This window comes from Alligator mississippiensis, chromosome 1, assembly GCF_030867095.1.
Source record: "Alligator mississippiensis isolate rAllMis1 chromosome 1, rAllMis1, whole genome shotgun sequence".
NCBI classification, from domain to species: Eukaryota; Metazoa; Chordata; order Crocodylia; family Alligatoridae; genus Alligator; species Alligator mississippiensis.
In genome coordinates, this window is record NC_081824.1 from 168,604,062 (window position 1) to 168,628,002 (window position 23,941).

The 23,941-nt window shown below is 50.8% G+C and overlaps 2 protein-coding genes across 2 annotated transcripts; one reads left to right on the forward strand and one right to left on the reverse strand.

Moving 5' to 3' along the window:
* Positions 1–1,651: 1,651 nt before the first annotated feature.
* Positions 1,652–15,202, reverse strand: GTPBP2 (GTP binding protein 2). The gene is made up of 12 exons (XM_006276349.4): positions 14,937–15,202; positions 11,506–11,532; positions 10,618–10,802; positions 10,117–10,225; positions 9,302–9,499; positions 8,684–8,858; positions 8,162–8,381; positions 7,564–7,699; positions 7,087–7,145; positions 5,998–6,169; positions 4,638–4,802; positions 1,652–4,175 (listed from the first exon to the last, which is right to left on the reverse strand). Exons 1-12 carry the CDS (start codon positions 15,108–15,110, stop codon positions 3,978–3,980), a joined length of 1,818 nt encoding a protein of 605 aa, XP_006276411.1. The 5' UTR covers positions 15,111–15,202; the 3' UTR covers positions 1,652–3,977.
* Positions 15,203–18,302: 3,100 nt separating this feature from the next.
* MAD2L1BP (MAD2L1 binding protein) lies at positions 18,303–23,540 on the forward strand. The gene is made up of 2 exons (XM_006276358.4): positions 18,303–18,651; positions 20,980–23,540. Exons 1-2 carry the CDS (start codon positions 18,418–18,420, stop codon positions 21,508–21,510), a joined length of 765 nt encoding a protein of 254 aa, XP_006276420.1. The 5' UTR covers positions 18,303–18,417; the 3' UTR covers positions 21,511–23,540.
* Positions 23,541–23,941: the final 401 nt, after the last annotated feature.

The window sequence follows — 23,941 nt, forward strand, 5'->3', positions numbered from 1 at the left end:
GGCACCCATTGCACTAGTATTGGTCCTACTTGCTCTGTATTCTCCCTGAGCATTGATAACTACTTTGGACCATGCTAGGGGCTAGCTACAGCAGTGATGTGATTTTTAAAGAAAAAAGCTGAGAGAGAATCCCTTGGGTCTGTTTAAAAAAGCACTTTTCCCTTTCCAGAGAGGAGGCTCCACCTATTTTTTGCTGCTTATAGTAGTATGTTCTTTACCTGAAGGTTGCAAGCAGCTGTATCAGCTGGCCTTTGATACAGGTCCAGCTGTTCTGCAGCAAGGACTACAAGGGGCTGGCTGACAAGCTCCCAAAGTAGGGAACAGCCTACTTTGCGGGCTGTAGAGAGGATCACCCCAGTACACAGCACCACTGCAGCAGAGCAAATCTGTGCTGAGGAGAGACCGGCTGTTGCGCTGAATAAGGAAGCTTTCATTTCCATAGCAGAGCTCAGCTTATCAGGATCTACCCCCACCTCCCCCACAGGAGATGATTTCTTCAGGCTCAGGCCACATTCAAAACAGTGGTTGCTAGCTGCTGGCATGTGAACTTGGCTCTGGGAAGGGGATTCCTGCCACGTTGTAACAGTTCTGGGTGTGGTTGAAAACTTTAGGCTTGCAGGCAGTTTCATCGTGTGGTTCTCCATGGGTGAGTCCTAGAGGGGGGAGGGCAGAGTCTAAGGTTAAGTATAGATAGCCAGCACTGGCAGGAACAGCATTTGCATGCTTATTTCCATCCCCATATTATACTGATAATTGGCTTTGGCTCAGCTGTGGCCCATTTCCTTTAGGGAACAGCTGCTTTCCCTTGGTCAGCAGCAGCTTTCATACCTTCCCTCTAGGTTTAGGGGACAGAGCTTTCTGTCCCATAACTATCTACACTGACCTGCAGAAGGGGCTCATAGTCACTGTACATCTTGAGTTCAGAAACAAGGGGATTTCTCAGCTGTCCTGTGAGTAGCAATTACAACCATACTGATAAGATTGCATCACTTTCTTGTGATAGCAGCAGTTTGCTGCAGGACGGCCAGGAAACAAAACTGACAGTGTGGGGCATCAGCCAAGCTGGATGACATGCAAAAAAATGTAAACAGGATGAGTAAGGAAAAAGGCAATACAACCTTTCAATCCAACAGAGCTGGGTTCAACTGTGCTCTCCAGGCAAGGGAGGTGGCAACAAGTCCTCTAAAATGCAGGCCAACCTGGTTTCCAGCCTCTGGAGGCTGAGGAAAACACTCCTCCCACCAATGCTGGCTAAAGGCTGGAACTGTTTCAAAACAAAACTACCAGTTAAGCTGAGGCTATGGGGAGTGATCCTTTAATTAGGGCCTGAGGTAACAGGCATGCATGGCCACTCAGCACTGTGGGTACAGCAAGATCAGCCTGTTGCAGCAAGAGCTGCTGAGCTCAGGGTGACATGGCTGAGTCATCTTAACCACTGGTGGCTAAGGTCTGATAAGCAGGCAGCGCAAGCTTGTAAACAGCAGCGTACGTGTGTTCTTTCCACCGTCCCAGACTGTATTTATAGGGCCGAGCATGGGAAGAGGGGGGAGGGGAAGACAGCTTTTTTAAAGCTGTGACCTAGCAACAAAGTCATTTCCACAAAAGGCTGCAAGGTTTGGGAAAGCTCTCTCCACCTCCACCACGCAGCCAGTGCACTCTCAATAAAACATCTTTATTCTGTACATTATATATAGAGATGCCAAAGAAATGGGCATCATCTCCCAGCATGAGAAATCCAAGACAACATAACAGTGAAGTATGAAGAGCATGGCACCAAGAACAGTTACCCCACACAGGGAAGGAAGGACAGGACAGGGGTGAAAAGTGCTCTTCCAGGGAAGAAACAGCACCTTGAGGATGTGTCAGTGCTGGAGGCCATATCAAGGGCACTGCAGGCAACAGGGAGACGGAGCCCCTCCTTGGGCAATGCTTACCCTGACACAGTAGCACCAGAGGGAAGTTCTTGCTGGTAGTTGGGGCCCTGTCCTCCCTGAAAGCATATATGAGGGCAAAAACACTGCACTGGGACCCAGCCAGCTGCCAGGGCTGAAATGGAAAAGCCCCCTGCTTTAATGAATCTGAGCCAATAAAGCAGCCACATCCATATGTGAAGGGGAGAGAGAAGAGCCCTCTAGCCCCAGCTGGAAGTGGGCAAGGTACTTCCAAGAGTCAGTTCCCTGCCCCTCCGAAGAGAATGGGCAGCACTTGTTCTGTGTTAGTAACAGGCCTCCCCAAGCCAGGAGGATTCAATCAGCACAGTGGGTTGGGAAGGAAGGCACTTCCCCTTAACCCTTCTTGGTAGAACAAACCACTCATCTTCTTCCCCTACCCCCCTTCAAAACTGCCAGCCACTTTTGCAGGCTGCAGGCAGAGCTGGTAGTGAGGAAGCTGATGTTCTAGAGCAGCTCATTGGAGTAGTAAACTCAGCCATTCAGTCTTACCTCCCTGGACCCTAGCGGCAGCCCCAGCAAGAAGAAAACCCAGAGCAGGAGGCAGCAGAAGCATCTGGCCCCAAGTTGTTTGAGGGACATTTGCCTTAGAGCATCTGATCTGCATTGCAGGGAGCAAAACACTAGCTCCCTTTTTTCTCCTTAACACCACCTGCAGACGCTACCCAGCCCAGCTGCCCATGTCTCCTTATACAGCATGCTAGCTGCAGGCAGTGCTCCAGCCAACCAGCCTGGCTGAAGTCACCAAGAAAATCAGGAGCCTTACGTACAGCAATACAGCCTCTACTGCACTCTCCAGGCTGCCCCTCACTACTCAGCACTTGTTACCTGAAGGACACAAGTGGGGAAGTATATAGCCAGAGTGGAGGGAGACAGGAGCATGCTGGTCTCTACCTGCATACAGGTTCTTCAGTGGCCATGGGCTCACACTAGCTTCCCTCAGACACTGAGTCTCCATGGCAGAGATAAGGACGTCTCCCCTCTACTTGACCAAGAAGAACGAGAGCAAAAGTATCACTGCAGCAGTTGCTGTCAAAATTGCATCCAATGGTAGAAGCCACTGTACATTGTGCTGCTAACTGCCCCCTAGGCTTCTTAAGTATTAAGGCAAGTCCCCAAGGAGTGAGCTGGGCTGGGGCACAGTCTGACTGCAACAAATCCACTGCAAGTCACTGCTGCTAAACTCCAACAGCCACCTGCAGGTATAAACACAGGCTATGGCTAGCCTCAGTGAGCAGAAGAGACAGGTGTAAAATCTGGCTTCATGTTTCCTTTAGCAGGCCAACTGCACTGGGCTGTGTAGACCTCCCACATGACAGGAGCACTGGGCAGAAGTCACCCCACCAGGCGAGGGCTAGTCCAGGGAGGAGGTTTCCCCCAAGTTGACACACACAGGAAGAGATGAAACTAAGCAGGAGTCTTGAAAACTCAGCACAGAAGGAAATTAGGACTGGATTAAAACCAACCAAAATCAAAGGGTTAAAAAGTGTCCTGAAAGCAATTTGAGAGGCCTTCCTTTTGTTTGTGAGTCCATGTGTAACCCAGCCCCTGCTGTAGGTGGCAAGGCTTGCTCCTGCCCCTACCCAAAGGTCTATGCCCCATAGGGAAAACAGTATGACAACAGGGCCCAATGCTCGGCAAGCCAGAATGGGGCTGATCTTTCTGCATGACAGGAGGCAGGTTCCCTTCGCTGCCAGTCATTCACTTCAGGGGCTTTGCTTTGCCTAAGCCAGTAACTTTCCAAACAAGAAACAAAGCCAGGACTCGCCTGCCCAGGTCTGCCGCTGGTCTATTCTCAGAGAGGGCAGGTTAACAAAAACAGCAGGCGATGCAAAGACATGCTTCATTTGTCCCACGAAGGGCACTGAATGCAAGAAAATCTCCTGGGCTCCATCTTGCAACGCGGAGGAGAGAAACCCATGCTAGAACTGGGTAGCAGCAGCTCCTGGTAGCACCTGAAGAGCTGGGGGAGCTCCCATCAGTCTCCCCAATCGTTGGTGTCTGGAGAGCACTCCCACTGAACGGTAGTCAGAAGCTCAGCCCTCCTGTCCCCAGGGTTTCCTCTAAGCTGTTCTCTTTGGTGGTGATGCCTTGAAGGTCGGTGACATGCCCAATACCTTTGGTGACTCCTTCCCGGAAGAGCAGCTTGGCTCCGATCTTCAAGTACTCAGGGTGTTTGATGAACCTGAAACGAACGACAGCCTTCTCCCCTGTTCGCAGCTTGTCCTGAGGGAGAGACAGGACAATTGGTCACCACAGTACAAACAGGAGTATGACCGTTAGCCCCACATTGGCGGGCACTGGGAAACAGGGATGGTTACAAGATCCCTCCTTTCTCCAGTCACCCACTATTTACATTGCCGCAGCCCGAGTCCCTCCCACTGTAAGGGGAACCTGGGACAAAAATTGATTCTCTTCAAGTGAGGATTGGAGAAGGGGTTACTCCCCTATCCTGTCCTGTTGATGCTTTCCCCAGTGATTCCAGCAGACCATCTGCAAAGTGAAGAGGCAGCTTCTCAGGAGAGGAAAGGAGGAATCTGACCAAGTCCACTGGCTTTAGCAGGGATGAGCAGTGAGTTCAAATCTATGATTGTGATAGCCAGGACATCCTATCCCACTTCTCTTTCTGCCTGAAGGTATTAACACTAAGGAATCCTGGCAACACCCACTCCATAGTTGGGAGCTCACCTTCCCATGGATCTTCTCCACAATGGCAGTCTGCCGCACATTTCCCACATGCACAGTGACCTGGAATCCTTTCCTGAAAGTTGTGGCGTGGAAAAGCAGTACGATCTCAGCTTCAAAGACTGAGCAGATAGTGGGGTTCATCTCTGGGCTCACCATCACCATGCCCTGCATGACAGCCCCAAACCCAAAACTCAGGTTATCAGAGAACAGCCCTTTCTTGGTCTGAATCCCATGGCCTTTAGCTTGCCATAATCTCTTCCTTGCTTTGGGGCTCAGCCCCAACCCAGTCCCTGAAAATCTACAAAGATGCATGGATGCATGCCAAAGCCCGGAGGCCTGCTGTCACACTAGTTGAAGCAGATTTTAGGGTGGTGGTTGTAGGCTTGGAGTTGGGGTGAATGTTTCTCATGTGTATCCCAAATCCCTTCCCAGCAAGTAGGACAGCTCTGAGAAAGAGTAATAACCTTCAACCTTGCCAGCTCAAGGTCTTGGTCGCTGACCCCATCACTCCTTGACCACTGAGGAGCTGAGTGGCAGCTCCTAGAGCAGGAGTTTTCAACCTTTAATAGTTTCATAGTTGGTAGGGTCGGAAGGGACCTAAGCAGATCATCTAGTCCAACCCCCTGCCATGGGCAGGAAAGGATGCTGGGGTCAAATGACTCCAGCTAGGTGGCAGTCTAGCCTCCTTTGGAAGACCCCCAGGGTAGGGGTGAGCACCACTTCCCTTGGAAGTTGGTTCCAGTTCCTAGCTGCCCTGACAGTGAAGTAGTGCCTCCTGATATCTAGCCTGAATCTACTCTCAGTCAACTTATGGCCATTGTTCCTTGTTACCCACAGTAGTGCACAGGGGAACAGGGACTCTCCCATTGCCTGCTGATCCCCCTTGGCAAGTTTATAGGCAGCCACCAGATCCCCTCTCAGCCTCCTTTTGTGGAGGCTGGACAGGTTCAGGTCCCATAGCCTCTCCTCGTAGGGCCTGCCCCGCTGCCCCCTAATCACGTGAGTGGCCCTCCTCTGGATCCTCTCGATGTTGCCCACATCTCTCCTGAAGTGTGGCACCCAGAACTGGACTCAGTACTCCAACTCCAATAAGCGTACCCTCGGCGGCTGAATATGGAGCAATGGAGAAGGGGAGGCTCACAGCCAGATGCAGGGTGGTGGCAGTGGCCACTGCACATGAGCTTCCCCCCACCCTCCCATGTCCAGCCAGGTGGGCAGCGTCTGTGCAGCCTGCAAAGGGGTGTTGCTGCCCTTGCTGTCCCCCCTCCCTTTGCTCCTGGGAGGAAGAAGCACTGGGTGGTGTGTAGAAGCATACCCCTGGTTGACAACCCCTGTCCTAGAGGATGGGAACAAGACTCACCTTGCGTAGCAGGGACCGGTCAAAGGACCCAAGGGCCAAGGTAGCAGCCTGTCCTGCCCGGAGCACACGACATGCTGAACGGTTCCGCTGGATGCTACACACCTTCAGCTGGAGGAACTTGCCATCGTCAGTTGGGCCAACCACCAGGTTCTCCCCCTCTCTGCAGATCCCACTGCAGATGGCACAAGAGCAGGACACATTTTAAGCATGACACACAAGGAAAGTGACACTCAGTGAAGTCGATTCACAGCCTCTCCAAATCCCACTACAAGGCAGTTTGCTTGGGCTCTTGCTCCAGGGTCTGCCCAACTGATCAGCGCTGGCAATGTGGGAGTCAGAATTCCTCAAAGCAATTAGTGCCGCCCCCTGTTCCTCTACAGCAGGTATGCTGATGCTCAGATTCCAAGGGTCTGGTCCTGAGATATAGACACCCCAGTCTGCACCTCCTCCTTGAACTCTGTGTTGCCTTCACTGGAATGCAGGGAATTTAGCACTGACTGTGGATCAGTTTATCTAGGATCCTTGAGAGAGGGACCAGCAGACCCAATCTTGATCAGGAGACCAACAGGAAGAACATTCCCCTTGGTTTGTACAGAGGCAACACAGCAAACACTGCTCTCATCAGGGATAGGGCTATGGTCCTGCTGCTCTTCTCCAAGCTACCTCCTACCTGAGGCAGGACTTTGGAGTCCAATGAAAGTGCTACCTCAGAAGGCCAACCAAGCACCAGCCACTGCCCTGACAGCCGAGCAGCTCCCACGCTGGATCTTTTGTGCTCTGGCCACCCACCAATCATCTCTTTCAGTTTCCTTCATGCAAGGTGCCCTCCTCATGCCTGAAGGTGCAGCTAGTTGCCCAGGATTCTCACCAGTGCCTGTCTCCTAGAACAATACTTGCTCCTAAGCTCATCCCTACACTGCTCCCCATCTCACCCAGAGAAGGGTATTAAGGCAGCTTGCCCTACACTGGCCTGGCAGTGCAGCATGGATCAAATCCCCTGCAAGATCAGTACTGGTCATGCCACATCACCCTTGCCACACCCAAAGCCTGGCCCTGTGTTGATTTTTTTATATAAAGAGCAGCACTCACCTTGACAGTGTTCCTCCCACGACAGTCCCCACCTCAGGCACTGTGTAGATCTCATCCACCTACAGCAACAAGAGCAAGCTCCTTAGTCACTGGGCAACAGGGAAAGCAACCACAATCATCCACCTAACACAGGCTGCAGGAAAGCTCCTTTCTTCAGGGTACCAAAGCGTGCATCAGGGTTTTCATCAGCCCCCACACCTCCCCATTTTAAAACACCGCAGACTTAAGAAATGGACATAAAAGCTGTCTTTATTCAGATATGGTCAATGCATCTCCTCTCTGAAGTTCAGCTGGGGACCCAACTGTCTGATAGATTTTTAGCATGAGTACAAGCTGGGTCTCTGTTTTCAGCTCCCTTGTTACTTGTCCAGCAGCTAACAACTTTTGCTACGCCGAATCCAGGGGACCCTCTGCCTGGCTTGAGCCACCACGGTGGTAAGCACAGTGTAATAACCTGAAGGGAACACTCTTACATACCTGGAACTCTGTGAGCTGTTGCATCAACTCCTCCTGCTCTTTGCTGTTGGTCAGAGGAGGAAGGATGTTGAGGAAAACTTTCAAGAGATCCAGGTTCTCCCCAGAAACGCTGGACAGAGTGAAGATGGGGGTGATGCTGCCAAACAGACAGAGAGGAATGAGCTAGGGGTGCAACGCAGCTGCGGAACCCACCCTGGGGAACTGTTGTAAAGAACTAACCCCACCTAGGGAAGGCAGCGTGGGCTGGCAATGATCCCACCTACCCACAAAGGGTTCAAGCCAGGCCATCTGCACCCAATCAATTCAAGTTTCCTCACAGGAACATTGTCTCCTAGATAATACGGGAATACATTCATTCCACTATCAGTCATTGGCTCTTGCTGTGTGTGTCCAGAACAGGCCTCAGAGAAGGAACATGAATGAGGATGACAAAATCTAGGGAGGGGACAGGTGGATAATTTAAGAGATGTTTATTTCAGCTAATGCCTCCTAAAAAGGTGGTCTCCTCTTGCATCTTTGTGGAGCAAGGAATACCCCAAGGAGCCCAGACTAAGCTGACTGACCACAACCCTTGCAAGAAAGGATGAAGGTCCCTTACTTGGGAGACTGTGCAAACTGCTGCGCTGCTGTAACAGCATCATCATCTGAGTTCACCAACAGGGGGAGCTTGTTGCAGCCTGGCTGCTTCAGGATGCGCTCCAGCTGCTTCACAGTCCGTTCCACAGTGGCTTTTGAACACAAGTCCACTTTGCTGATGACGATGAAGAAAGGTACCTTGAGGGCCATGGCCAGGCCCAGGTGCTCTCGCGTTGTACCTGCTACAAGAGATCAGGGAGAGTTCAGCTAAAAGTAACAGGAACCAAGATCACTTGCTTGCAGGATGCCTTTGTGTCTCAGGCCAGAAAGCTCACCAGGGATGAAAATGGAAGCTCAGCTTCTGGGTAATGGGAAGAGGGCACGATTTTTTTAAGCATCACCCTAGACAGAAAGACAGGGCCTCTCCCTAGGAACCCACAGTGTTTCTTGCAGAGCCAAGGATTAGTCAGAAAACAGCCATCCAGATGGCACAGGGCAAGATGCGGGCAGTGGGAGGACTTCAGGCAAGCTGGGGCACACTTACCGATGCCAGTGTTGGCACTCACTACCAGCATAGCAAAGTCCGGGCAGTAGCTGGTGAGGCCAAAGATGGTGGTTTTCAGGTACTTATGGTGGCCAGCCAGGTCAATGAAGGTGATCATTTTGGAGGAACTCTCACAGATTTCTTCTGCGGTTCGTGAGTCACTGTAGTTCACTACCTAGTGAGGAAGAGAAACCAGAGGCTGAGGGAGGGGCATGCAAAAGAAAAGGGAGCTGTCAACCCCAACTCCACCTAAGCAGAAACAAGTGCCAGAGAGAACTTGAGGGTTGGCACTTGGAAAAAGTCCAGGCCCAAGAGACCTCAAACTGCTATGGCTGCACTATAAGGTCAACCTCAGAGCTGCTCTTCTGGAGGCAGAGGCAGGACACTAGAAAGTATGTCTGTTCCACCTGGACAAGCAGCACCTCAGCTGCATCGTTCCTAACCTCAACTGCACCAACAGGGAATGCAGGACTAGACATCTGTTCCTTGGCTGATCCACGAGTGATAAGGAATGATCCCTTCAGGTGCAGCGGCCAGAAGCAACAAGATAGGACACCCACACTCCCCCATTCTCTGCTGTAACTGATCTGGTCCCTTTCTCCTCACTGCCACCCTTACCTCTCCTTTGCTGTTGAAGCCCAGGATCTCAAAGCTGATGCTGGATGTTCTTCCTGTCTGAATTTCATGGAGATGCCGGAAGAGGTTGAGGCGAGCTCTGCCCCGCCCATTATCCAGCTCACCCTGCGTGAGGACACCCAGCAGGGTCGACTTTCCTGAGTCCACATTCCCCAACACAGCCACTCGCAGGTCTAGGAACTAAAGGAACAAGACTGAGAAAAATCACAGGGGAACCTGTCCCCTTTGGACAGGGACCCCACTCATATAGACAGGTGGCATGTGCTCACCAGATGTCAGCAGAGGCATGCCCTACAGGCTCCCTGAAGGGTAGCCAAGAGGGACTGTACTGCACAGCAATCTCTGGCTGCTGCTTTAGATTTGTCCCCTAGCCCATGGTGTCATGGGACAGGGTTTGTCACAGCACACTCTGCTGTGATGACGCATATTGGCCTATGACATCACAAAAGGAAGTTCACGTACATGCTTGGTGTGACGGACATTCATTGTCATGGCCTGATCCTCAAAAGGCCCACTGCCACAGAGGTGCAAGGCTTCGTCATCGCACTCCCTGACCCAGCCAACCCCCACTACTTGGAGTGGGTTCTAACTGATCCCCTCCAGATGAAGGAGGGTCTCATGATCCCATGCTGGCAGCTCACTAAAGTGTGTCCTATGAACTATTCTAGAAGAAGGTGCCTCCAGGGGAAGGATTCCTAGCTCTTCCCAACAGAAAACCTCTTAGACAGAGCCTGGCAGTTTCCAGTACCAGAGGGTCCCCAAGCCAGGGAGAACAGCCCAGTCAAGGGGTCCCATACCTGCTGGTTATCAGGAACCTTCCGGACAAGGACCTCTGTTATCTTCCTGGGAATATCGCTGTCATAATCTACCTCGCGCTCCCGCAGGACGGTGATGTCAGCGCCGACCCTGCAAAAGGGGCAGGAGGGAACTGGTCACTGCAAGATTGGCCCTTCAGGGAATCACCTTCCCAGGGAACCACAGGGGAATTCAGAGCAAAACTCAATCTGCCAGGGAGATTAACTCTGAGTGACAGAAACCTATGCAGAAACCTAACACTGTCAACCATAGTGCTCTCTAGCAGCAAAGACCACAGGCCCTCATCTAGGGTCCTCTCTGGTTATGAAGGACATTGGCTAGGGGGAATTTCCTTGATCTGTAGGCTTTGTGGAGGTGGCAGAACAGCCACCAGATCTGCAAGGGTTCTGGGGGTGCTGGGGACAGAGCTGGGTTTTCCTAAGCTGGAGAACATCTGAACCACTCGGCTACAGGGAGGGTAGAGATCCTGAGGAGATGCATACTTTTCAGCCATGCGGCGCAGAGTCTTGAGGGAAGCACGCATCTCCTCCTCTGACAGGCCCACCAGCAGCCCATTGTCCTCCACACCAATCTGATATACAGCCTCGCCCCGGCCTTCCTGTAGCCGCCACTTCATCTGCGTCACTAGGTGCTCAAAGCGATACTGCGAGGGGTTCACCAGCTTCAGCTGCTTGAGGGAAAGAGCAGTTATGATCGTGGCCTGCACTGGAAGGGATCCCACCTCCCAGGGAAAACAACTCCCTAATCCTCCACTGTGAAGCAACAGCCCCTCCTGCAGACTTGCCCCTGGGAAACACACTCCAAACTAGTGTCTGAAGAGCCAGGGGGAAAGGAAAGATGGGATTACAGGTAGCTGCATATATCAAGAGCAGAATGTTTCAAGCACCTTGCAGATGGCAGCTGTGGACTAGAATAGAGTTGGCACCCCAGGGACAGCATGGGCTCGACCACATTTGTAATGGCTTCAATAGCTAAGAATGGTGGGACAGCTCTGCAGTGCGGTTGGAAGAGCCATAACTGGCATCAGTAGCTCTGTCTCTCTAAGGAGGGAATATGGCTCAGAAGAAGCCAAGTGCACACTGATCACTTGACTGCTCCAGTCATGTGAGGGCCCATAGAGTGTAGCTCTAAGGGACTCTGTACTGCATGAAATCAGGATCCAGTCTGTTCTACATCAACCCATACCACTGGATTCAGAGAGCCCAAAGCTACATAGATAGTGTAGTCTACTTGTCTTCTTGCACCTGCTCCCCAGGGCAGGTTTCCTGGGGTGTACCAAGACACCTCCCTTACATACTGCCTTTATTAATTTAATCTCCCATGAGCCCCAGATTAGGGAGTATCCTCTCTGCAACCCCCAAAGGACTCACCTTGTACTCAATGTTCCCATCTTCTGCCTGGTAAAGAACAAAACAAGATACATGGGTTAATGACCTTCTGTGCCACCAAGGCACCTTCTGCAGATACTTTTCCCTACCTACTGGGCTGCCCTCACACCATGAGCCTGCACACTGGCCTGGGGGGGGGGAGTATAATCAGCAGTCAAGCAGCATTAGGGCTCTTCCTGTTACTTCAGAAAGAAACCACACAACATTCAGTACACACGATACGTTGCAGCCTCTTTGGCCAGAGCTGCAGGGCTCACTCCGGTGTTCCCCTAGAACTGCCCAGACACATGCTGCCGCTGTCTGTCTGGTAACAAACAGCTGGGATGTTCTCTTGTGAACGCTAGGAGTTTAAGTGAGTGGAGTGTAAAGGCATTAGCCAATCTGTATGATGCCAGCCAAAACCCTTCTGAAAGTAACAAGAGGTCACTATCTCCAAAACAGCCCTGCCCTGTAGGGGTGGATGAAGAGGACTCGTTCTCCACGGCACAGTCAATTCCTGGTGCCACTGCTGAGGTGACAAGTGGTAGAGCAGGTGACTTTCTACAAAACAGACAGAAATACCCCCCCTACTACATTTTATTTTACAAAGGCCATTACATTACTGACAGGTATAACTTATATTCACAGTTTGGCTAGACCTGTTCGGGATCTGGTGATCTGGGGTGAAAGGTGCCATATCTCCCCTCCCCAACGCCACACTATCCAGTGCCTCCTCCCCTAGATCTGTACAAGAAGAACTGGTGATCTGGGACAGACACTCAGGCTCTCCCTTTTCCCTCCCCCACTCCAACACTGAGCCATGGAGGTTCCCCTCCTTCCCACCCTCCTTGTACTGTTCTAACACATGCTCCCAAGAATCACTCCAGCACTGAACTGGCCTGCCAGAGACCATCCGCTCCTTGACAGCAGTTGCTCCCATTTCCACTAAGTGCTTCTCTAACTAAATGAGGCACTAACATTTCTGGCTAGCCTGCAGGGAGGGAAGCAAGGTTCTACACAGCCATCAGGAAGCAAGCACTATTTGATCAGCTTGTGATGAAACAAACTACTAACAGCTCCAGAGAAACAGACTGGAGTGGGAGCTCCTGTGGGTGCACAACTCAGAGGGGCTTCCCCAGGAGGGACTGCTGCCAAATCAGATTGCTGTAGCCAGGAATAGAAAAAAGAGCCACTAACTCAACAAGTCCACCCCAACCCCAAGAAAGAAGGTGTGTCCGATATCAAATTCCATCTCCTACCGATCACCACCCAAGGGCAAAGGAAACAAGGCTGCTTCCTGTAGGGAGACAGCAAATCACTGATAGTAGTGCAGAGGCTGACCCATGTGGATGTTTTTTTTGTGTTTTTGGGAGCAAGTTGCAGCACTGCCTTGTCGTCCTTCTCAAGACATCGTTCCTTTTCTTAGGGCATGGCTTCTGTCAGGGAAAGGTGCAGCCCTGCTCCCTGGCAGGTCTCCCTGCATTTTAGCTCAACTCCTAACCACACTGATGGCTGCTGATGGCAGAGGGCAAAAGTAACTGGGGCCTGGGATTGACAACTCTAGTTTTACAGGTGAAACTGCTCATGGTGGGAAAGGCATCAGTGTGAGGCTCCTATTTTTTACCCATTTAGTCACCTGCCTTACAACTGTGGGGAAGGCATTGTCTCCCAACACAGGTACTGGTAGCTGTGTTGTCCTAAGCAAGGGGTGTGTCTTGTCTCAGAGCAGCTTATACAAACCAAAGCAACAAGTACAGACTTGCCCGGCAATGGAGCATGCAGGTCTGCAGAGGAAAGGAAGAGATACCAAAGCCTCCAGGGACTGGCTGTGCTATCCACTGACAGGCACAACCACCAAGGTGCCACAAAAAACAATGCTGTCCCTGGGAACAGAGTATGGAGGTCCTAACTGAAGCTACAGGAAGCTACACCTTTTGATCCCCAAGCCTGAGATCAAGGGCCCTGCCTTGCACAAAAACAGGTGCCCTCACCGCCATTCTGGGATTTTAAACCTTCCTCAAGAGACAGCAGCAGTGCCGCCAGCCTGGCAAGCCCTGTGCTTCAAGAACGGGTTTCAGCCCCATGCCCTGGGGAACTGTCTGCACTTAAGAGACTACAATGTCCCCTTTCCAAGCCAAGCCCCATGAAATGGGATGCCTCCTCTCTTGCTCTCCAGGGCTGGGAGGGGACCCTCTGCATGCTGGCTCCCCCAAATCAGCAAATATAGAGAGAATCCCATTAGACTAGAGGGGGTGGAGCTGCTGGAGCCTGCTGAGCCAGGAATGTGGGCCTAGGAGCTAGGGGTATGTTCCCACGCAATCTGGCAGATGAGATATCCACAAGAGATGGGAACAGGGCATTCAGGGTTGCATAAGGAACAACACTCATCCTTATGCAACCCAGTAACTATGAGGCTATAAGGTTTTTCCACCTGCTGACAGGAGGCCAAGCACTGCTGTGCTGATGTCTGCACCCTCCCGGCAGGGCATCTTTAGGTCAGGCAGGTCAAGGAGCAGGGCTGTCTCAGACCCCACCGGGGTGAGGGTGGCGGGGGGGGGGGGGGGTGAGCCCAGTGCCCCCCTCCCCAAGGGGCCAAGCCACAATTCAGGCAGCATGGAACTGCATCTTAACACATCCCACCACAATCATGGCAACTGAGCCAACTTGCAGGGACTGCTTCCAGCCTGGTTAATTGAGAAAACCATCCACCTCAGTCCTCCATGCTCCCAGGACTGGAGCTGAGGGGAGAGAGGCTAGAAGAGACAGAGGTCATGGGCATGGTGGGGCAAACTCTTTCTCTGCAGAGATCTACCGCTTAGGCGGCCACCTCTCAGCTGAGGCCAACCCTTCCCTGTGCGGCCTGCCCCAGCTAGGGATAACGCCTCCGCCACCTCATCACGTCTTGCATCGCTGCCAGGGCCCCTGCTCCCTCTGCTTGCCCACTGCTTTCAGGGCACTGCCCAGAATCAGCCAGGGGGGATGCCACCCCCACGAAGCTGCAAATGACTTATGTGCATGTGTACAAGTGCAGACACATGCACACACGTAGATGTACATGCATGTACACATAGCGGTGCCTGTACACACAGAGGCACATGCATGCACACACGTACAACCCTGTGCCCACAGAAATGTGTGCACGCCTGTACGCGTGCATGCCTGTATCACACATACAAGTGTGCACATGCACAGACATCCACCTACATGTGTATGCGCACATAAAAGTACACGCACATGGCCGCATACACACAGAAGTATGCACACACAAAAGTGCACGCACATATGTATGTACACGCACACACGTACAAGCAAGCACAGAGCTACAGGCGTGTACACGTCCACCCAAGGGGCACAGCCACGCAGAAGCGCACGTACACACATGGGCACACACACGCGTACGCGCGGAAGCACACGCAGGGCCGGCCCGCACGTACCTCGGGCGGCAGGTAGGGCGGGTTGTTGGCCTTGCCGCCCCGGCCGCGCCCGCCCTTCTTCTTCGCCTTGCAGCCGCCGCCGAGGCCACCGCGCCCGCGCAGGGCTCCCCCGCCGCCCCCCGGCGCCGCCGCCCGGCAGCAGCCGCCGAACAGCTCCGACACGCGCGAGTCCATCCTGCCCCGGCCCCGGTCACGGTCCCGGCCCGCGACGCACTGCACTGCCCGGCCCGGCCCACCCGGGCCCTGGCGTCAGAAACAGCCGCAGGGCATCACGGGACACCGAATCCGCAACACCTTCCCCTCCGGACTACACCTCCCGGCATGCCCCGCGCGGCCCTCTGCCGCCACCGCTCCCGGCGGGCCCCGCGGGAGCAGCAGTCCGGAGTGGTCGCTCCCGGCACCCCCCAGCAGCCCCTCTGAGGCAGCGGCTCTGGCGGGCCTACAGTTCCCAGCATGCCCCGGGCACCCAGGCCCCCTGTAAGGCGGCACCCGCTGCGCCAGGGGTCTGATGGGAGATGTAGTTCCGGGGTGGAAGGAAGCAGGCAGGTACTAGCTGACCTTTTGCCCACTTGCCCGGCTACTCAGGCTCCTGGGTGGTGAGGAGAGTATGCTTTGAGTGGCAGAGCCGTGCCGCACCTCAGGCCCTGCACGCATCCCACAGCTTCAGGTATCCAGGTTGTAGCCGTATTAGTCTAGAGGAAAAAGCAACGAGGACTCGTAGTAGAGATGATATCTTTTATTAGACCAACAAGATTTTTGCAATTAAAGATTTTTTCTCTGCAAAAATCTTGTTGGTCTAATAAAGGATATCATCTCTACTACGAGTCCTGATTGGTTTCTCCCACAGCTTCAGCTTCATTCATGGCCGTGTGGAAATACAGAGGGACACAGCTCAGGCAGACTCTGAACATAGGCACTTCATGGTCACGAGAGGGTTTCATACTCCAGGCGAAAGGTTTGGGGCCAAGAATGTCCTGGCATCTCTGCCAACCCTTGCCTCTGCCACTGACTCACAGTGGGGCCTCAGTCATATCACTTGGCCTGGCTACTGCTTGGATTGGATTTCAGCAGGTCTCATTTTTTCAGCTGCCAAACAGGGAGGACAAGTATCTGCTGCCCTGGCAATACTCTTTTAATTAGTGTTTGCACAGCACTTCTTGGGGTGTTGCTGACAGGGCTAGAAATAGTCTCACACAACCGCGCAGGAGCTACTGAACTACAGCTCCCATCAGGCTGTGACATGTGGACTCGTTCCCTTTCCCCCTCCTTTTACCTTGAAGATCATGCCCAAGGAGGCTGGAGACATGCTTTGTTTGCAAACACAGCTGACTGCAACCACACCCTCTCATTGCAGTTTTTCTCCTCCTCCTCCAGGACTGATCTATTACGGTTGGTGGTAACCTGTCTGCCCCAGGGAGGAAGATCAGAAGTCTCCGCCCCTGTTTAGGCACAGCTCAAGTGGAGTCAGCTGTTGCGTGCGACAGCAGCCCAGGCACAAAAACGGCATGTCACTCTCATGACTGCAACATTCCAGCTGTATCTTGTAAGATACTAGCACCATAATTGCCACAACTAATTAAAATAATGAGAGGGATGAAAACAGAGACAATGAGAGGAAGTACGTAGCAGGAAGATCCATGCATAGGTAAGAGATGGCTGCAGAATCCAGGGGTCCTGCCTAGATCCTCTCATCCTTAGCCACATGGCTACACATGGATTTTAAGTCTCACAACATATTTTTTATAGGCAGGAACACAGGTGCTAAATTTATTTTTGCTGAGGGTGGGAGCGCTAAGATGATGGACATCTGATGGTGAAAAGTTTTATGCAGGTGACAGACTTCTTCATTAGGGGGCCAGGGCCCTTGGGCCCCCACATGCTTAGCACCAGGCCAGGAGTCCACAGAAGACCCAAACACACCTCAGTGAAAGCCATATAATACAATCCTAGTCTCCACTTGTGTTTCTTCGCCCACTGAATCTAGGCACAATGACTTAGTCCAATACCTTTTAACCCTGGCACGAGCAAAAACTGCATTTGGCCACACCACAGATGAAGGCAAAAGGTGATGAGTAGGGTGACCATATGTCCAATTGTAGCTGGGACAGTCCCAGATTTCAGGGGCTGGTCTTGACTGGCTGTTGAGAAATGGGTGTCCCAGAAACACAGGGGCTTGGAACGCAGTCTGGGTAGGAGTTGGGGTGGCATGGAGTGATTTGCAGGTGGGCAGTCATTGCTGGCATGGTGACTCGCCCCTGCCAACTTGTGAGAGCACGAGGAGGGGCAGTGTCCCAGATTTCCCAGATGATGTCCAGCATTTCCTTATGGTCAGTTTAGTCAGGGGGTTTCACTAAGCACAGCAAGCGGGGTCCACAATGACATCTTTTCTGCAGACAACCTTTGTACCTGGAGAGTAGCCCTGTGAAAGATTCAGGGCCAGTGTTGTTTTGGTCTGTGATTTGCAATATCTTAGAGGTTACAAGTGGAGCATCCTCTAACCTACCATTTGGGGTTTTTTGCTTTTTAAATGTCCATGTCCACTCGGCAGCTCCTCTAAGGCCCCTGCTACACATTACCTATATTGCACAATTAACAGGTGAATCACACAATACATTCAGGCTGGCCCTTGCACTTAAGGCAGGCCATAAGTGCAAAGGATTTATCACACCATTAACACGAATTGTGCAACAAATGTCAACTGGCCACACATGCAAAATCATTACCACCGGATAAGCATGACTCCAGTTATAAAAGGAGCCAACCAGCTCTACAAGTCAGTGCTTGGAAATGTGTCATCATTCTATTAGGGCCCTGCTATGGGTTGGAACGAGAGCTGGACAGCAACCGGCATGGACTGGGGGCCCATTTCCAAGCACTAACTGGATAGCTGGTTGGCTTCTTCTACAGCCAGAGGGTCATTTTTCTCACAAGCTAATGACTTGGCACCAGAGGCACTGAGTGTGGGGGCCACGGGCCCTGGACCCCTGGGGAAGAGGGCTGAAATGTGTAAAACTTTCCACGAGCCTATCCTCTTTGGCCCACCCCACCATTGCCAGCGCTCATGATTTTTGGCACTGCATTCAGAAAGGTGAAAAACGTGGCTCTTTCTTCTATGGACATTTATATATATGGCTAAAAGAAAGCTCTGTTTTTCACATTCCTGAAGCATCGACTTTAACAACAACGTCAAAAACCCTGAGAGTTGGCAATCCTGCCACCCCACGGTGAAATTAAAAGTCGGTGCCGATGCTTGGCCGGTATGGCTAGGGTACACCTACTGAGCGCTTGACCACGCAATAAGCATCACGTGTGTCAAGGCAGCCGGAGCTGGTTTCTCTCCAACTTTCATTAATGCTAAACCCCGCACCAAGATGGCGGCCGCCCACTCCTTTCCGTCGGGAAGCGGAAGGGCCGCGGCTCCCATGATGCCTCGGGGCGGCGGCCATTCAAATCGGTGGCTGGGGCCGGCGGCGGCCAGGAAATGGCGGTGCCGGGCGGCGCGGGGCGGCCCCGTGACGGTGACGTCTCTCTGCCCCTTGCGGGCGAGCCGGGTCCGGTGTCGGTGGTGTTCCCGGGTGTGGTGACGCGCGAAGGCTGCTGCCGCTTCGCCTGCGAGCTGCTCAAGCACGTGCTGCACCAGCGCCACCAGCTGCCCCTGCCCTACGAGCAGCTGGCCCACTTCTGCCGCCGCCCCCGCGCCGCGCCGCCCCCGCCGGTGAGTGCCCCCCTTCCCCCCTGCCGCACGGGCTCGCACACAGATGGACGGACAGACACGGACACAGGCGCGCGCCCCCCCCCCCCGCCTCCATATAAACCAGGGCTGTAGGATTGCTGTCCGGGTGAGGCAGAGGCCCCTGGGGCCTGTTGCATCTATTGCATGATTCTGTTGGTGACTCGCCCCCTAAATACAGATGGTCTCCTGATGCAAAGCTGTTATCCCACCCACCGTAGGACTCTCCAGCTTATGCCAAGAGCTGCCTTGCCTGCTGTCAAGTTAGTGCTTAGAAATGGGTCATGAATCTTAGGTTTCTATCTGGCTTTTGTTTGAATGTGTAGGAGGGCCCTTGGAGACTAGTGCTGTCAGGTCTTGCAAGATTTTCATGACTTGGTGGTTGCTTTGTCCGAGGTAATCGCTTTCCAGGGCTGAGGCAAAGGAAGGGGCTTGGATCCTGAAGAAACTTGGGATGAAAAAGCCCAGAGGCTTGACTCTCCTGTGCTCTGCTCCTCTCCCCTCCAGGGTGCTGGCACCTGTCAGAGGCCCAGCTGCCTTGTGCTGCTCTGAGAGCACTTAGTGCTGTGTCTTGTATCAAGATGCTCTCCTCCTTTTTCAGATTGTTTCAAGCTTTGTTAGTTAGCAGCATAAAACACCCATGGGGTTGTATTTGAGGCATGTCCTATCCTCTGAGGACGCTGTGCCCTCAAGAGGATACAAGAAACTCTCGCTGTTTGTGGTTTCAAATATTTGTGGTACACCGAGTATTCACCTTATTACAGTGCAAATGCTGAACCTGTATCTTAAATACACTTACAGGAAACCCTTGGGAGCTCTGTGCTTGCTCCTGCTGCCGCGCTCCCGCTGTCATCAGTGCAGCTGTGCCTCCTCCTCCCCTCCCCCCCCGAGGGGGCACGCGCCATTCATGAATGCAGTGCTATATTTGCGGGTTTTGCTATTAGTGGGGATATCCAGAAAGTATCCCCCACAAATGGCAAGGGTCTTCTGTACTTTTATTAGTAACCCAGATATCTGACCTTGTGAGCATAACAGCTTTTAATTATAGTGAAATCTCTGCTGCTTTCCCGGAAAAGCCAAGGAAGGCATCCAAACATCATTGATCTAGAGTGGATAGATTTGAATCCTTTATTTGCATCAGTAGTTGAGGTTTTAAAACAAAACATTTTTGCTAGTGAGGATTCATCCCATCTCTCTGTATTTAGTTAGATGGCTTGACATATGCTTTTTTGGATTTTTAATTTTTTTTTAATTTAAAAAATGGCAAGTAAAGAATTTCTTTCTTTAATCGTACCAAGCTGCACCAATGAAGGTAAACAAAACATTTTAAAATTTGTTAGTTTAAAAAGACAAGCTGTTGTAACGTGCCTTTTTAAAAGGCTTTTTAATAAATGGAGGAAGTACCTGTAATGACCAGGAACAAATTACTTCAACTCGTCTTTCAGGGTTTTAGAACTAGCAGAATTCTCTCCTCTCATTTCACTTTTTATTCATTAATCAAAAGAGGAAAACAAGATTTCTAGGTTTATAAATTCTCAACTTCTTTCTTATCTTTGAATTCAACTAACAATCCTGACAAGAAGGGAATCACTTCTCTGTGCCTGCAGAAAAAGCTACTGCTGTTGAAGATGCTTTAGTACTTCAGTATATTCTGGTTAAAGATGCTTAGCCAGTGACTTCCTCCAATTCAGTGTCACTTGGTAGGAAAAATACTGCTTGAACACTTTTCTAAATGACTTAATAGAGTAGAGTAAAGCTTGGCTTTGATATGGGCTGTTATAACTTGAAGTGTATTTTAAAAATAATCCATTTTTAAGAGAATCTAACTGGAAAAACGGTATATTTTTATTTAAAATGGGGGAGGGGGGATATCATTTACCTTAATGCATTTTTCTATTCTGACAAAAAATAATCCACCGTCAGGTCTTCTGGTTCACAACCAGAATTACGCTTTGCAGTTTGAATTAATAGAAAATGTTTCCTTTTTGTCTGCTTTAAAAAAAAAAAAAGCAGTCTTTTGAAAGAACAGATATAGTAGTGATCCCTGTATAATAGGGACCCCAGATTTTGAATTAGAGAATATTGTAGAATGTGTGTGTTACACAATAGGTTAGCTGCAGTGCAAAGCAGCTCTTGTCTTTGATATGGCCAATTTTAAACAAAGCTGCCTGTACTCCCTTTTTTAATAAGAACTTAAACTTTCTGAAGACCCCCTAAGAAGTAAGGAGTGGGCATGCTTTTTTTTAATTTTCAAACAGACATTAACAAAGATTTCCCGCCACTTGCTCAGAATTACCAAAATCTTTCTTTCAGGTTGAAGATGTGATTAAGAAGCTGCATTCCACAGACTTGGGCAGCAAAAAGTGTCAGCAGGCGTTAGTGGATCTGGAGGGGCTGTTCCAGCATTTGGAAGCCATGTTCCACCTGACGCTAGTCCCCCGGATCCTTATCCTGCTTGGAGGCAATGCCATGAATCCTAAGGAGCTCTATGAGATCAACTTGGAGGGCATCTGTGTGGGTAATGCTGAGGAGAGCCTGCAAACACCATCCTGTGTTCGTAAGCTCTTCCACTCGCTCTTCCTTGCAGATGTCTTCAGTGAATTACAGGCTCTCCCTGTCATGGGCACCACTGTCATGGTCCAAGGGCATCGTGACTGTGGCATTGACTGGTTTCGACCCAAGCTCAACTACAAAGTGCCAACCCGAGGGAGGAAACTGACTGTCAACTTGTCTTGCAGTGGAGATAGCTGTACAAGTCCTTCTACCCACATGGGAATGACGTCTCCCTGGGAGGACTACATATGGTTCCAGGCACCAGTGACAGTCAAGGGCTTCCATGAATGACTCTTGTTGTACTGCATTTTAGTAGGGCTTTTAATAACTCTCTGGTGCTGCTTTACTTGACTTTTTATCAAATGTAACCACATATCCTCTCTTGCTTGAAGCCGTTCTCCAGGGCATCTGCTACCTTCTGGCATCTGGACAATGTTCTGTTTTTTGTTTGTTTGTTTTTGTTTGTTTTTTTTTTTCAACAATGTCTTAAATTTCTCACTGCTACATTGTCAGAGGCAAATCCCTGTAGAGCACAGTTATGTCCACAGATGAAGGAAGGTGCCAGTTTTCTGGGGAACTGACTTGCAGCAGGTGAAACTGGCTAGTGGGTTAAAGCAACATTAACTCTTCTGCAGCTTACCCACTCAACCAGCCAATACTTGAAGTAGCTGTTTCGGGGAATTTTTTTTCTCCAGGCTTATTGTGGTGCTTATGTAGTGTTCCCTTTCTGCTGGCTGGCAAATCACTGTGCAATGTTAATGGGTGAATCTGGACTTTCATAATCAATGCTTAGAATGAATGATACAAGGAGGTAAATGCTATAGGTGGTCTTACTAAGCACTCAGGATCTCTTACCTTATAGCAGGGTTGTCAACTCATGGTCTGCAGGGCTGGATGATGATTGCTGGATCAGGACTGACTCCCTGTGCCATGTGCAGGACTTAGTGCCAGGTTCAGCCTGTGCTTTGAGTGCAGCACATGCTGCCCCAGAGCTTGCTGTGCACATGGTGCGTAGGCTGGACCTGGGGCTGCATGCAGCATTGGCGGGGGTGGGGTCTGTGGCACAAGCTGCATGTGGTGTCTTGCTAGACCACCTCTGGAGCCAGTGCACAAGCCAGTCTAGCCTTTGTGCTGCATACAGGGTACGCCCTGGACCAATAGCCTGTGCTGTGTTCTATGCACACCCAGCACTGAGTCCAGCTTATGTGCCAAATGCAGCATGCAGGGCCAGAGCCAGCATGTGCCCCATGCAGTGCATGCAGTTGGTCTGGATATCCACGGGCTGAATCATATGGCTCCAAGGGCTGGATCGGGCCCACAGGCCATATGTCTGACAACCCTGTCTTACAGCATGGTCATATTAGGAAGGAGAGTAAGGGTTGCTTAGGCATGTCCTGTAAAGTACAAATATACAATGCTGTAAGTTAATTCACTTAACACAAAGGGTGATGTTCCAAAGATGGGGGATCATCAACAACAGTTAATGCCTTCTATCCAGCAGTTGATATTATCTTTCTGTACTTCAGAAGAGTTTTCTGACCAGTTTCACATGAACCTACTCAGTCTAGACTCTTACATTTTCAGACTCAGTTTTATGCTGTTTGATCTAACTGGTGAGAAAATGGAAGTAGGGCAGCAAGATGACATAGCACTGAGCTTCATGTTCTGAGCTTGGAGTAGCCTGTGTTACTCAAAGGAAAATTTTCCTGCTTTCAGAGTTGGTAATGAGACTTGAAGGGAATGTATCCTCTCAGTTCTGCACTGTGGACATGAATGTAAAACCTATTAAGAAAAGGAACTGTAGATCCAAAGTTCAGATCCAAAGTGCTGATAAAGCTGCTCTAATCCCTTGGTTAAGGGTGATCCTACCTCTGACTTCAGCTTGTTTCTTTTTTTTAATGTGACTGTCTTCACTGTACTTAGCGAGAGATAGTGGCCCTTCAATGGCAAAGTTGTTCCAGGTCTGTCATTTTTTTTCAAATTTGGCTATTTCGGCCATCTGGAACCTGCAGAGGAGAAGTAACCCATCCATAAATGTGACCCACATCTACCTTGTTTAAGACTTTAGAATAGCATAAATTTAAGTCTAAGCTGGAACAGAGACCTGGACTTGGAAGGTAACTGTGCTCACTCAGTGCTTTCAGCCTGGAGAACAGAAGGTGCCCTGTGAGTGTCAGCAGTGCACTTTAATAATGACAGGTTTGTCAGTCATGCCACAACTGCTGTTATATACAGAACTAGTGGCATGCACTGTAATACACAGCAAGATGCCAAACTGACTTGTATGGAGGCAGAATTTCTATAAACAAGTTGAAAAGCTGCTTTTTGGTGCAGGGCTGCTGAACTTATTGGGGAATATTCCATTATAATGGGCTACACTGATCTTTGTGGCAGCTCTTTTTTTTTTTTCCATATGATGTTTTGCCTCTGTCCAGGAGGAATGGTTTGGGCACATGCCAGGGAGAGCATGTTTGTGCCTTTCCCACTAACTGCTGAGCCTAGTTTTATGGTGGCACAGCTGGATTCCTTCAAGTCACACTTAAAAATAAAAAGCATTCAAAGAGACTTCTATAGATTCTGCCACGCTAGCCTGGAGGAATGGACAGGAATTTTTCCGTAAACAAAAACAACAGTATTGTTGCATCAAACTGCTTGCATTCCTTGCTGTAACTGAAGTTCAAATACATGGGAGTTTTCCCAGTAAAATGCTCCTAGAATGAAA

Bases quoted from the DNA above. Each gene is read 5' to 3' on its own strand.
- MAD2L1BP (XM_006276358.4), top strand. From the start codon at position 18,418: ATGGCGGTGCCGGGCGGCGCGGGGCGGCCCCGTGACGGTGACGTCTCT. The intron at 18,652-20,979 runs GTGAGTGCCCCC...TCTTTCTTTCAG, and splicing joins GCGCCGCGCCGCCCCCGCCG to GTTGAAGATGTGATTAAGAA.
- GTPBP2 (XM_006276349.4), bottom strand. From the start codon at position 15,110: ATGGACTCGCGCGTGTCGGAGCTGTTCGGCGGCTGCTGCCGGGCGGCG. The intron at 9,500-10,116 runs GTATGGGACCCC...TTGTTCCTTTAG, and splicing joins AGGTTCCTGATAACCAGCAG to TTCCTAGACCTGCGAGTGGC. The intron at 7,700-8,161 runs GTAAGGGACCTT...TCTGTTTGGCAG, and splicing joins CAGTTTGCACAGTCTCCCAA to CATCACCCCCATCTTCACTC.